General features: G+C 36.7%; 1 protein-coding gene across 1 annotated transcript in view; it reads right to left on the bottom strand.

Annotated features, from left to right (window-relative positions):
• Positions 1 to 3,575: 3,575 nt before the first annotated feature.
• The window catches only part of UBR1 (ubiquitin protein ligase E3 component n-recognin 1), a 63,688-nt gene continuing 53,016 nt past the window's right edge, over positions 3,576 to 14,247 (bottom strand). The window contains exons 39-47 of the mRNA XM_054400526.1: positions 14,089 to 14,239; positions 13,183 to 13,270; positions 11,799 to 11,932; positions 10,431 to 10,539; positions 8,171 to 8,227; positions 7,643 to 7,720; positions 6,842 to 7,012; positions 6,533 to 6,634; positions 3,576 to 6,051 (exon numbers count right to left, since the gene is read on the bottom strand). Coding sequence (XP_054256501.1) covers positions 5,910 to 6,051; positions 6,533 to 6,634; positions 6,842 to 7,012; positions 7,643 to 7,720; positions 8,171 to 8,227; positions 10,431 to 10,539; positions 11,799 to 11,932; positions 13,183 to 13,270; positions 14,089 to 14,239 — 1,032 coding nt within the window. The 3' untranslated portion in view covers positions 3,576 to 5,909. The remainder of the gene's footprint in view (positions 6,052 to 6,532; positions 6,635 to 6,841; positions 7,013 to 7,642; positions 7,721 to 8,170; positions 8,228 to 10,430; positions 10,540 to 11,798; positions 11,933 to 13,182; positions 13,271 to 14,088; positions 14,240 to 14,247) is intronic.

Below are 14,247 nucleotides of genomic sequence, written 5' to 3'. Positions count from 1 at the left end.
ATACTTTATTTTTTAATACTTCCTAATGGCAAGATGCATGTAACTGTAGAAGGAAAACCAGACATTTTGCACCACTTAAAAATCAGCTATTCTGCCTGTAGAATCAAAAGAGCTCTGAGCTTACTACTTTGGCACCTCTCTAGATGAGATCCCTGTATGATGGATTTGTCAAGAATCTGCTCTGAAAAATAGTTTTGAAAGAAGAGTGAACTAAAATGATCATTTAGCTTGAGTCTCTCTGTAAAGACAAAGAACTTTCATGCAGTAGTTGCTGCAACACAGGAACATGAAGAGCAGGGGCATAACTGTCCAGCTACACATTTTTCCCAGGCCCCACATGGTTCATTTGCTTTCATATGAGAAGCCATTTTCCCATCAAAGACTAGCTAATATTTGGTAATTCAACCTTTGTCTCTCAGCCAACTGCCAAAAAACACAGCAGTGGCTAGCAACGTGATCACTCCTGAAATTAACCAAGTATCAGCCTACAATTCACAGAGAAGTCGTTGCCTTCACCACTACCAGTAATGACTTAGTCGTCAGACTGTTCATTCCTATCCTGTTTCTACCCTGGACTCAAAGTCCCCATCAGGTCATCTATATTACAGAAAGATGACAGCTCATTCCACAGTAATCAAGATAAAATTTGCTGTTTTAAATAAATGCTATCTCCTCTGCTTTGTATATATTAGTTTCCATGGAGAGTGGAAGTGGCACTCTGCTTATCTAGCTTGCTTTAGAGCAGCTGTCACAGTAGCTTGGGTTTCCTGGAGTATTTGACATTACACTGGAACAAACAAACAAAAAACCAAACCAAAACAAAAAACCCCAAACTCAGGTAGCAGCACAGACTCCTTCTTGAATTCTCTGTAATTTATAAAGACAAGGATGGCTTTAGCAAGCCAAGCCTTTAAGCCGGAGCATCTGCTCAGATACAGAAATAAACACCATTTTGGGGACACTCCTTATCCTATTTCTTATTAACGCTTAATCCAGTCAGAATTAATAACAATACATTTGTGTAACAGCAACTTCCAGATTCAAGAACTCACACCTCTGCTTAAAACATATCATCTTTATGAACTTTTTCACAAAAAAAAAAAAATGGACAAACCTGAAACATTTTAATGTTCAGTTTCTGCTAAAGGCACTCTGGCAGTTCCTGTAGAAATTGCAATTATGATGCTCTTCCTTTAAAGACTACTGAAAACACCACTGAAAACACTGGCTCTATACTGATCACAAAGAAAAAATAATTAATAAGAAATATACAAATACAGCACACTTAAGAGTTTCCTTGGTATTTTTAAAAATGAACAGAGCACATTCCCTTAGAAGCTAGAAACCTCCCTGCTGCAGACAGATCGTTCCTCATTGCTTGCAACCATACAGTGCTCTACAAAACAAGACTACGGACATTTAAAACCTTATAAATGACTTGGTACACCTGTGCTCTGTATCAGTTTCTCACAACACAAGCACTTTAGGCTCTGCATGCAGTACTCTAAGTTTAGCAAAGATCCATGAAGATGTGATGCTCACGGAACCCTAGTGGAGGAGGAGACCGTCACATTAATGGATTGATCCTGTATGTCAATTGTAGGCTGCCTGAAGTACGTAAATGGAATTGCTCAGTGGAGTTCCAAGTTTGAATTGAAAATAGCAGTATTTGTAAATCTCATCTGCTGTATCATGAGACTGAGACACATTGCTTTTGCCACCTTCAGTAGAGGTCAGCATGATTTACAAATGAAAATGGGTTCAAAGAAGACTGGAGGCTTTAAGTCACTGACAAATTATTTCTCAGGCTGCCATGGTACCTTCTGGATAACCTTCAAGCAGAAACTCCGGTACACTGAGATGACCTCTCTCCAAGCACTAGACTACATCTCAATACTTGTACTCAAGGAGTCTAATGTTACCTTTCAGGCACTATTATGAGGAAGGAGACAAGCTTCTGCAGCCTGCTTTAAAAGACTAACCACAGATCTTCACAAATATAGTGAGGACTTGTAGCCATTAAATCCAGTCCCCACTACTTGCTTCTGATCAGTTCATCGAGGCTCATTGACTCACATATGAAGCCTAGAAACCTCCTAAAATTAAGTCTGTTGTTTGATAGCCTGTAATTAAATGTCACAAACTATACTCCCTTTATTGACACTCATCTCATGAGCAATAATCACAGAAAGAAAAAGAAAACTCAGAGACAGTTCTAGTTCTAATGTTTCATGTTTAATTTTATACTTAGTCTCCTCTTACTCACCATTACAGGAAATAAAGTCTCTTTGAATCTCAACTTGCTCTCCTTAAAGCATATTTTCTTGGCACAGCTGCTCTTTCATTTACGCTTTTGACCATACTGAATGTTATGTTTAGAGAAATGTATCTAGGATAGGAAATAACTGGGTTTGAGAGATTTGCACAGGACTGAATTTTCATTACTATCCATTTGTTTTCTGTATGAAACCCAAAATTGAGTCTACCTGCAAAACATATATAAGAACAAATAAAAGAGATCGTGCTACAGAAATGGAATAGATTTCATTTTTTAAGAAAGTATATTTGAAGGTCAAGTAATCGGTTAAAAGAATCTAAGTAACTTCTGTGTTGCATCATGAACCTGAGTAGTTGACAATTTCAACCATAAAGAAAAGCATATAATGGCCCAAATCCACCTCTATATAATTCTGCACACGTGCATATTACATCTTGACATTCTTAGTGGGCAAAAACAAGCAGAGGGCTTTTTTAATTTTATCCCCCTCCTCTCCCCAGTGACTGGGCTTCTTGTTCTAATATTCTTCATGTTTCTGCTAGTAGACCTTGATGTATCTATCTTCAACTTTTACCTCTTCAGGAACTGGTTCTTAAATAAACAATTGCTTTAACAGGACTAAGCACAGAGAGCAAAACCATTAACAACCAAAAACTTGAAGCTTAATGGTGCCCAAAGTTACAAGAAAAAAACTAGAAAGCTATGTCAGCCAGCAGCTTGTTCCTACATGAAAAGTATAAAAGGTTTCTCGGCTGTTTGCTTAACTCTTTAAAAAAGGACTTTTTGTTTGGTTAGGTGTTTTGTTTTTTTTTTTTTTACTTTTGATATGTATCACACAGCACATTATACCAACACCACAAACTTTCCCTCTCTAGAGGTAAAGTATCTGACAGACAGTACAACCAGTTCTTTGAGAAGCCAGAGAACCAGATTCATTCAAACCAGTTTAAGAACATCTAAATACTTCATTCTGTACTTAAGACTTTTTTCCACTAATTAAGGTACAAACCGCAGGAACTCACACCTGTAAAATACTAGGGCAAGTTACAAGTGGAATATTTCTCCAAATAAGAAAAAGTGAGCCACTGTTATTAACTGGCAGAATGATGATATGTACTGCAGGGATAACTGGTATTGTTTACCAACCATTTACTAACTCTTCCTTTTTTCCACACTGACACAGACACTGCTATAATGCTCTTCTAAAATGAACTGTCAAGTGTCAAAGCACCTGCAAATAAAAATGGAAATCTATGAGAAGTTACTTTATTTCCTTTTTTTTTTAAATATACATATACAAGATATTTTATTTCAAAAGCACAAGAACATTATACAAGTTTCAAATTTACAGTTTTGCAATTAAAGATACCAATATGTGCATTATCAAATAACTTCATCTGTCAGCTTGAATGGAATCAGTGGCATAAGCGTCTTGTGATCACTAAATATGGATTATACTCACAGTGAACAAAACTGCATAGTAGTTTATGAAATGAAAGATGACCACACTAGTCACTGAATGATATGGGAGTCCATTTGCTAAATTAGTTATGGGCAAATGTCTAGAAAGATGCAACTTTCCTCTCCCACTTCTTCAGCTACAAAGATGTCTAGAGATTTAAACATGAGCTCAGCTGCTCAGACTTACTCCTGTCCTTACACAAAACAGTTCAGACAGAGTAAGTAAAGTGAACTCACTGCCTATTTGATAACGGAATTTTTTTATCACTGAAGTGCACGGTAACTGAAAGGTTTTGATAAATGAACAGGTAAATATCAGAGGGAAAAAGTAAGTGAATACAATTTTGGTATGAAAGAGGCATACATTTGCTAGTCTTAATCCAAATTTTTTTGTGGTAAGAAGTGTTTTGTTGGCCTTAGAAATTAACAGTGCAGGCAAGCTCTGATAACAGCTGTTCTTCTAAATTCAGTATGTGTTTCAAATGCTTTTTAGAGAAGACTAAAAGAATTAGTATTTGCCTCTAAACAGTTTCATATTCAGGTTTAAAATCTCAGTCAGAGAATGGCCTTAACTGCAAAAAACAGAATACCTGAAAAGATCACCTATTTATATCACCCAAGATTATAGCAGAAGTTACAAACAAGTACTTGATATCAGAACAATACTTGAGTTCATTGGTATTCCATTTTTAGATGGAGTTATGGTGCTCTTTGGTGCACTCATACATACTCTAAAAACTTTTAAAAACTAGAAGAGTAATATTTAAATATAATTCATTATTAGTGATTCTACTATCAGCAAAAAGAAAATATAAAGAAATTGTACAAAAACACTGACATGAATTTGAATCCTCCCCTTTCAAGCCTTATTATTAAAACGACACTTAAGAATCCTGATAGCAAAGGGGTGGGGAAATTTAGAGTACTGACAACTTTGAACTTCCACACAGAAATGGGAAAGTTATTTTTACCCATCACATTACAAATTCTCTCGTATGATGACTGACATTCAGGAAACAGTACAACAAACATTGAGAACTGAAGCACAAACACGTAACATTGAGAGAGAGCCCAATCATAATATGCCACTATCTATTGAAGGGCAAAGAGACAGACTTAGCCACCTTTTTTCCCCTCCCTTTTCTGTTCTGACTGCACTGAACCACTGGACATGCTCCCCAAAATGCAGGAAGGGCTTGAAACAACAAAGAGGATTAAGAGTGGAAAAATCCTCAAATATGGGCAAGCTTATTTCTGCTTCTAAAAATGGCTTCTTTTGGGCGTTGATTTTAGCTTTGAAGGTCTTCTGGTTTACTGAAGTCTCTGGCTCTTGTGTTGGTTGCAGAACTACACAACAGCTACTAACAGTATTTTCATGTGTGCTTCTTGGGGAGAATCTCAGAAGACAAATTGTAAAAGAAGTAAAACCAACCACAAGCTAGCCAAATGGTGCAGCCCTAGACCTCTTAGGATATATGTTAGACAAATTCATTAGATAAAGTGCAGTTCTGGCAATGCAAAAAGCACAGACTTTACTTTTTAATGCAACAAGCAAGATGGTAATTGCCCCATGCACTTTTTATCCCACACTTCTCCTTTAAGAAGTTATTTACTGAAAACTCTTCATTAAATCCCAGCATACAGATGAATGCAGGCTTTTTGTGTACAAACTAATGTTTGCTCTACCTGTTGGTACAGATGACTACAGGCCTGGCACCACATCCATTCCAATATTATGCCACAGATCTTTACATATTTAAAATATTTACTAAGCTAGGGAAAAGAATCCAAAGAAAGTAAAGGAGGCTTTTCCACAGCAACAACATTTAGGTATATTCTCAAGGCATGGAAGAAACAAACACGGCATGTGTCCTGAATCATAGCTATCCTTGTCAAAGCATATGAAACAATTACAACTTCTCAAAAAAGTGGAAATATTTCTGCATCTGAATGTCCAGTAATAACTACCTAAGTAGTTTTCCTTTTTGGGAAAGGGGGCAAAAAAAAACCAAAAAAAAACCAAAAAGAAAACCATGTGACATGAGATTGTTTCAGTACATCAGTAATACTTCCAACCTAGAGAACCCATCAATTGTGTGCAATAGTTGATTATTAACTCCCTTTTCAAAGCACTGCCAAAGGTTAAAGTTTTCACTAAAAATTAAGAGACTCAGAGCAGCTGCCAGTTGAATCCAAAGAAGATCTGATTTGTTTCTTGGCTCCTGGCAATCTCCTCTATGATGCAGTGTTGCTGCCATAGTAGATGGAGCTTCCGGTAACGTTCCCGACATAAGTGAAGGGGATTGCCTCTTCTTCATAGAAGAAAAAAGGATAAGCACATCAGAAGAGCAAGTGACAAACTGTTCCATTAATAATTTATCATTAACACTCTTAACCATGGCCAGAAAAACCTTAAATACTTCCATGAACACCAATTCCAACAAGTGTACTGGAAATGACAAAATTCTACATGTAGCAAGCAATGACTGTAATTTCCAACATGGCATTTCAGCAGTGGCAATTCTTGCACATTTCTAATTAAAAACATAAAAAGTAGTCTTGAGATCAGTACAAAAAATTAACACTATCCAAAAAGGGTATTTTTCCATTATGACTGGCCCATTCATGACTGGAAACTGCCATCAAGAATTTGAAGTTAAACAAGTTGACCAGGCCGAGATGCATACCACAGTGCTGCACATGCTGGCAGGAAGAACATGTTGTCTAAATGGGTGTACGACAGACAGACATACCAAAATGGAAATGGGGAAAGAAAGTCAAACAGCTACTCACTTCAGACCTGGATCTGTTTCTCCATATTCATCCAAGTAGGGTGCAGGATATAAGCAACCCCTGGTTTTACCTTCAATGAGGACAACTTTGCATTCCCTGATTCTTAAGGAAAAACATAGATACATTTAAAATACAAGCCAACTCCCAACACAATCTTAACGTTTTGGTGAGCTTTTATCTTAGGTCAAAGCAATGTTTCTTGAGCTCAGACAAGAAATAAAAATCAAATGTTTTGACAAAGTTGTGAATTTTGACCCCTAAGGATTTTCCTTTGCTCTTTAACATGCTAAATTCTGCCTAGATACTTACTTCAGAAACATACAGACTCCAGCTCCACACTGAAGAGCGTGAGAAGTACAGGCTCCCAGCTCCTCCCCATTCACCAGTTCCTGACAGCAAATATTCTGGGAACACAACATAGCCCCACAGAATAAACACAATACTGGATGCTTCTGTTCATCATCAGAAGACCGCGGGCATCTAAAAGAAGCATCATCAGAATGTTACTGCAGGAATTAAAACTTTAAAAGAAAGAAATGTTAACTGTGGATAATGTTGCTTAAAAACACAACAACAAAAAAACCAACCCCAAAACCCCAACCCAGAAATAAACAAAAGCCCAAGACATACTATGCCATTATCATATTTCACATATCTGGCTCCTTTGGCTATGTTTTCATGTTGCTGGAAACATTTTACGAGCAAGATATCCACTTTGAGCAGGAGGTTGGACTAGGGGATCTGCTGAAGCCCCTTCTAACCTAAATTATCCTATGATTCACTCTTCCTGGCAGAAAACAGTGCCAACCTTCTGGGATGAAAAAGTAATTGTCAGGCTTACAGACAAACCAAATGCATCTTTGCACTGGTGAAAAATGATTAGCAGATTAAGCTATAAAATTTTTATATGCTATCCTACCAAACACAAGGGACTGCATTTAGTAAGCTATTGTGCTTCATGTTTAAAATGAACATGTGCTAGTACTGGCCAGTATAATCAGAACAGCACCTTTGCTTCTGCAACATAATTTTAATACCAGTTACAGTAACTGCAAGAATTTAAAAGGGGACAAAACACGTAGGAAAATAATGAAATACGTCACATCTTACCTAAACTGAGAAGCTTGGTTCAGAAGGCAGCTGTAGTCTTCAGGAAGCTCTATTAAACTATTTCTTTTCCTAGGATACCTGGGTAAGTGAAAAACAGCTATTGCAAGAGTAACAGGGATCACAGCAAAGAATAGAACAGATAGCTATGAATTCCTGCTATGCTTCCAGTCCTTTCTGCAAACTTCCATAGCTTGAGAGCACTTCATCAGTCCTAGAAAGACCAATTAAAAGGCTCCACATGAGAGCTTCAGCATTTCTATATTTCAGCAAACATAATGAAATTAGATTTCATGTTACCTACATGTGTGGGGACATTTCCTATTTCAGTTAGTCTTCTCCCCAGAGTAAGCTAGATAACTTGTTTAACAATGTTGTACACTCTCCACAAAGAAGAGAAATATGCTTTTGGGGGAAGAACAGGAGACAGAAAACAAAAGCACTCTATCTTGCCCATAATAAGCACTTCATTCTTTCAACAGTTAAGTAACAACCAAAACAAAAACCAAAATGAAACAGAAACAAACTTACCTTATTGCAATGTTTTTCCCCTTCAAACAACTTAACACCCCGGGGTCAGCACACCACCTATTTCAAACAAACAGTTGCATATGGTAGTGTTTGCTAGCAACATATATTCAGAATCGCTGAACTACTAAGCAGTAAGTAAACACAGAACACAGATAAAGCATTGATAGTTCTAGCTAAAACTTAACAAGGAACAAGAGCCATTCTTTATTGCTTCAGAACAACACTAAGTTTGCGTACAAAAGAAAAACCTATGTGGAAAAAAACTAAGCATGCTTAAAAATAAATCAACATGCACAAGAAAACACAGCATTAAAAAATTCAAGCAGCTGTGAGACACACTAAGGTTCTCAAAGTGGGCTACAAAACTTAGCTGTTAAGTCAAAGTGTAAAACAGTTTCATCTGCTCTACCAGGAAAATATTTATTGCTTTTATTTTATAACCCAGTAGTTGTGTTACAATGCTTTACTGTATGTTGTATGCTTGCTTAAAATGGCCAAATGAGTCTACCAAAACAATGACAGGCATTGGCAAGCTACTCAAGAGTGAAACTGATGACTGAGAGATCTTGTAAATTATTTCTGTGAGAAGGAAAAGAGGGGAGAACTGAAGCAGATGGTCAATCCAGTAAGATTCATTTAACACATTTCTCAACAATCATCAAATTTAGGCTTTTGAAGTAAGGTTCTTTCAGAAAACATATGGCAGCTTGCATGCTGATTTGAAAACTGTTACTATTAAATACATAGTCATCTACTTTAAACTTCTGCTTTTGACAATGGATTTTTTAACCACTGCCTCTGCTGATCATTTTCTAATGTTCACAAGCACCAACCCCCTCTGTGCTCTTGTGAGTACCGTCAGGTCTTTGAGTGAACATGTAGAAACAATGTAAGACAAATCTATTAGTTAATTTACTTGTGAAAATGCTATCAACTTACATATAATACAATTGCAATTCATTGTAGTAAAATTGTAAGCAGTTGTTTGTCAGCTATATGAACTGTAACTTGGAGTCAACAGCTCAAAATGTTCTTGAATGGAAGTAATCTAGACAAAGGTTTAAAAAACAAAAACACAGAACAAAAAAAAAACCCTCCAACCAACTAAAGGCAAAACAAAACCAAAGAAATGAAAACAGACAACCCAACACCAAACAAAAAAAAAAAAACAAAATAACAAACACCCTCCCCCCCAAAACACCAACCAAAAAAACAATACCACACCAAAGAACCCCACCAAGCAAACAAAAAACAAAAGAAAACAAACCACCAAAAAAGCAAAAAAAAAAATCCAACAACCAAACCAAGCAGAAAAGCCTAGCATTAGCCAGAGAATTCTGCCAGAAACAATAAATTATGCAACCAAGTGCTCAAACAGACATATTAAATAGAATCGTAAAATCATTATGGTTGGAAAAGAACTTCAAGTCCGACGGTTAACCTAACACTGCCAAGTCCACCACTAAACTATATCCCTAAGCACCACATTGGGATCTTTTTAGGACACTTTCAAGGACTGATTCCACCACTTCCTTGGGCAGCCTATTCCAATGCTTAACCACTTTTTCAGTGAAGAAATTTTTCCAACTATCCAATCCAAACCTCCCCTGCCACAACATAAAGCTGTTTCCTCTCATTCTGTGCATGGAGACATTCTCCAGCACAACATAGCAGGATTATTCTCAGAGGTATGTGGGGGAGTGAAGGTGTGTCTGTTTATTTTAACTTGTGTTTTCAAATGGAGCATTTCACCAATTATTTCTTTACTGACAGGTTACAAAATACGTAATACTCAAATTGTACTTTTTGACCATTAAGCTCACTTTGACATCCATCAGTGTATTTTGGAATTAGAAACAAAATAAAAAGCTTCACGCTGTCAACTACAGAATTTTCCATATTCTCATTTTATAGCTCATGCGATCAGCAATTTTGCTATAGACAGATTAAAAACAGGCAACTGAACAGTAACTTGCATACCACGCAAGCACAAGTTTTATAACTTCTTTCTGCATGAATGATTTAATGTAGGTCTGCAAGCACTAGCTCCTTAAACTATAATTGTTTAATGCTTGAATTGAGATAAGATATAGAATGTTTTGTGTTTCTGAAGTCCTTTAAAGGGATTCAGTATACCTGTGTACATCAAACAAATCTTCAGAACTCTGGTATGAATTTGAGCTCAATCATTCATGAACAAATTCGATCCAAAATTCCTGTAAGGTCAGAAAAACATGACTTCTCTAGTCCCAATTAGTACCTTTGAAGCAGTGGATTTACTGTGTCCCGATACTCCTGGAAGAGCAGGAACAAATTAGTAGGTAGAGAAAGGTAACCACAAAGTGCCTTGAATTCCCCTTCTTCAGAAGCTGCAAAAGAAAAAACACAGGCAAATGTTAAAGTGTTTCAGCACTGCTGAATAATTCACTCCAAACTAGAAATCTCCCATTCCCTTTTGCATTGAATAATACGTGTCTTACAGCTTTGGCAGAGCTTATAGCTAGTGCAATTGGATGTAGTTCCACTGACTTAATCAGGGCTATAATAATCTGCATTAGCTGAGGATCTTCCTTTAAGTTTAAAAATTTCTTAATATATTTCAGATATGTTAAGTTGCATATAAGTCACTGTGATAATAGAACTCCCTGCTTAAATTTCATTTCATTGCATAATATGCAACACATTAGTGCAGCAAATTTTCTGTGCTTGTCACATTTTAGCTTTTTAATATCCTTTTGGCCTGCAAGAGTATTAAATTTTACTATGATCAAGTCAGTGCTAACATATTGCATAAGTTGGATTAATTTTATGGGTTTGCTGGGTGGTCATTTAATGGCTCTGCAACACAAAATGGCATTTCTGATTTACCAGAAAGACTCCTCCCTACAGAATCGAAGTTCCAGATTAATGGCAAGGACAATAACATATCCCAAAATGCAGAGATTTTGACTAATGTATCCTCATCAAATTCAAATTTAGTTCATATAAAACAATTTAAGATGCTATATTTTGTCTCAGTTGTTCATAATCCTCCTTTTTAAAGGCCTGACAATTCTGTGTTTCACAGCATTGTGACAAAAGACAAAATACTTTTTCTGGGGGTTTAGCATCTGTAACGCATTAGAATCCTTCAAGGAAGAGGTTTAAGTTTTATAATGTGCTTTGTATCTATTTGGCTGTTTTGCTGAGTCCCTGTATCTTCAGCATTTATCAACATCAGCAACTGCACAAAACTGCTTTCTTGTTTTTAAATATACTCCAAGCTCTCTCAGGTGGCACAACTTAAGCCCCTTACATCCTTATGTTACAGTATCCTTTTATCCACAAATACTTAGTATCAGCACATCATTGATAATTGACATATTTGCACATATTGAGAAGTAAACCTTTGCCATGCAAAAGTGGCTGAGACAACTCAGCTTCTCCTGCCTGCCTCTTCCTATACACATTAGTATTTCCTTATTACTTCAAGTCTTACTTTAATACATGAACTATTTCAAAGTTAGTATGAACATATAAAAATTCCATTACAGAATCACAAAACCAACCAGGTTGGAAAAGACCTCAGAGATCATCAAGTCCACAAAAACAGCAAAGTCAATAAATACATTTGCTTCTTCGTATTTACCTTGTAGTAGTTCCTCAGGTGGAGAGACTCCCAGCAAATAATGAAAAAACAAAGCAGCACAACGAAGGTAAGGCATGATGCCTTTTTTAACACAATCCCACACAAGCCAGCCTGGAATATCTTGACTAAAGCAACTGTAATACACAAATGATAAATAGCTGCAGTAGCTCACAGTGCAAATCCTTCCAGAACATTCACATTTTGGTTAGCATTGTAGAATGGCAGCTGTGCAAAAGTAACACTGGTGTACCCCAAATTCTGTGAAACAGCCACCAGCACCTAACTTCTGACTTGCCCCGTGCCTACAAAAGCAGTACTGAGTTTATATAGAACACTTAAATTAAACCTCCATATTATCTCAACCTACACTTTTTCAGAATTATGAAAAATAAATAGCCAATGCATAGGTGTCCATCTCAAGGTAACTCAAGATAACCTGATTTAAAGCATGCCATATGGTATCACACAGAGCAACTGATTCTTAAACTGGTTCCTTATTATCAAAAAGGCAGCAATTTTTTTTGCAACTATGAATGTTTCTCAATTCAGTTGGTGATTTGAATCCACCCCAACAAACATAAAAAAAACACTTCAGTAAAACCAAAACCAACACCAACAGAATTGTAAAAAAAAAAACAAAAACCCATACATCACGGAAGTCACAACAGTAACACTCAAAAGATTGTTTAAAATAACACTATACTAATCCATTTCTGAGAAAAACAACTGGAGTGATACTCGTTAATTATTCTTGTCATCTGTACTGATATGAGCATTTAGCCTAAATTTCACTGTAAATTTAACTTAGTGTTCCTATTATCTAAAACTTTTGAACTCGATTCAATTCACGTTTATGTGAACAGGACGGTCACACAAATGCTGACCAGGCGCTGCTGAGGAACACCCTGTAATATTATAGCATTATCCATATTTTCTAGTTCATTTCACACACAGATACTGAAGTACCAAACAGTCTGTAGCTATACCCATCAGAAAAGTCTGACAAGATGGGCACTAACACTCAAACCAATAAGCAACTCTGTATGGCTTTGCACTTGGCTAATAGAACCATTTGCTTCTTCCTAGTTTCCAACTATAATCTGAAAATAAAAACAAACTAAAACACAACAGTGACAAAACCAAACACAAAAAACTCTAAAACCAAACAAGGCAAAGAAAAAATAACTACTATAGTTAGTGGCTGTATTTGTCTCTAGAATGAATATTTCTGGGGGTGGGAGGGGTGTTTAATCCTTAAACTAAGAATTTACTCTGTTTTTCAGAAAAAGTAGCTATTTTTACTAAAACCAGGTAATTTTCTTCTGGTTTTCTGTGTTGCTCAGGTCTGCACTGCCATCTAAGAAAAAGAAATGCTGTTACTTACCCACTGGTGTACTGGCAAAACTCCTTACAAAAAGACTCTGCAGCCCGTGCCTCCTCGCTGTTGTCCAATGACTGAGCAGTAGGGGATTCTGTGTGCAAGAAGATGAATACCACTCTAAGTGTACATCATTTGTGACACAATTCTCTTTTACACATGCTGAGTTCTTTTTACTTTAATTGATTTATGGAAATAATAACACATGATTTTGCTTACTTCCTCGTTATTTGCTGTTTTCAACCTAATAAATGTTCTCCTAACACTGCATACTAGTATGCTATAAAGAATAATCAGGATTACTGACTCACTGTTCATCCCTCACGTAAAACCTGCTTTCTTTTCTTGAACTTCTGCAGTTGTCCTACACAGATTAAACTACAAGAATTTTCTCAGTTCTCAGCATGCTCAAAGAAGTAGCTAGGAAGCCTGTACGTTTCTGCTAGCTTTAAGCAGTAGTAAGAAATAGAGAAGTTAAATGCTATCCTATCAGCTCAGAGGATTCTACATTTTGGCTCTGGGTATTTACTAGGTTGAAGGGTAAAGGAAAGTTTCTTTTCCAGATTCGTAACTGTCACTCTATAGCTTGGAGTGCTGCTGCTGGGCAGAGCTTTGCTATTCCTACAAGGAGTGAAGAGGGGAAAGTTGGCACTCTAATGAATGACTTGTTCAAGTCCTGATGTATCAGTAACTATGTTGTTTTCTTTGGCTAAGAAGACATAAAACTAAATGCTCTGAAATTATGTAGTGCTATTTATTTTTTACCAGAAGAACAGTTATTACTGCCTAGTATTAAGTGTCATTTCTTCTGCTTAAGTTTATACCTGGCAGACATTAGTGGTGCCCATCCATTATTTTTAAGAAATTGTGTAAAAATGCCAGAATAATCCAACCCAAACCCAGCTCCTCTACCTGTTGCTGAAGAGATGATGATTTGTGTTATGTGTGCCAGTGTTGTCAGATGGAAGAGGTAGAGATGGTTATAGGCTGAACTAACAGATGAGGGTTGCAAATCTACAGCATCCTCCCAGTATAAAGATGGAAAGGACAACACAACTCCCACCTACAGTG

Source organism: Indicator indicator, chromosome 4 (assembly GCF_027791375.1).
Source record: "Indicator indicator isolate 239-I01 chromosome 4, UM_Iind_1.1, whole genome shotgun sequence".
NCBI lineage: Eukaryota > Metazoa > Chordata > Aves > Piciformes > Indicatoridae > Indicator > Indicator indicator.
The sequence above is the reverse complement of the archived record's forward strand: the minus strand, read 5'-3'. Positions and strand labels throughout refer to the sequence as shown.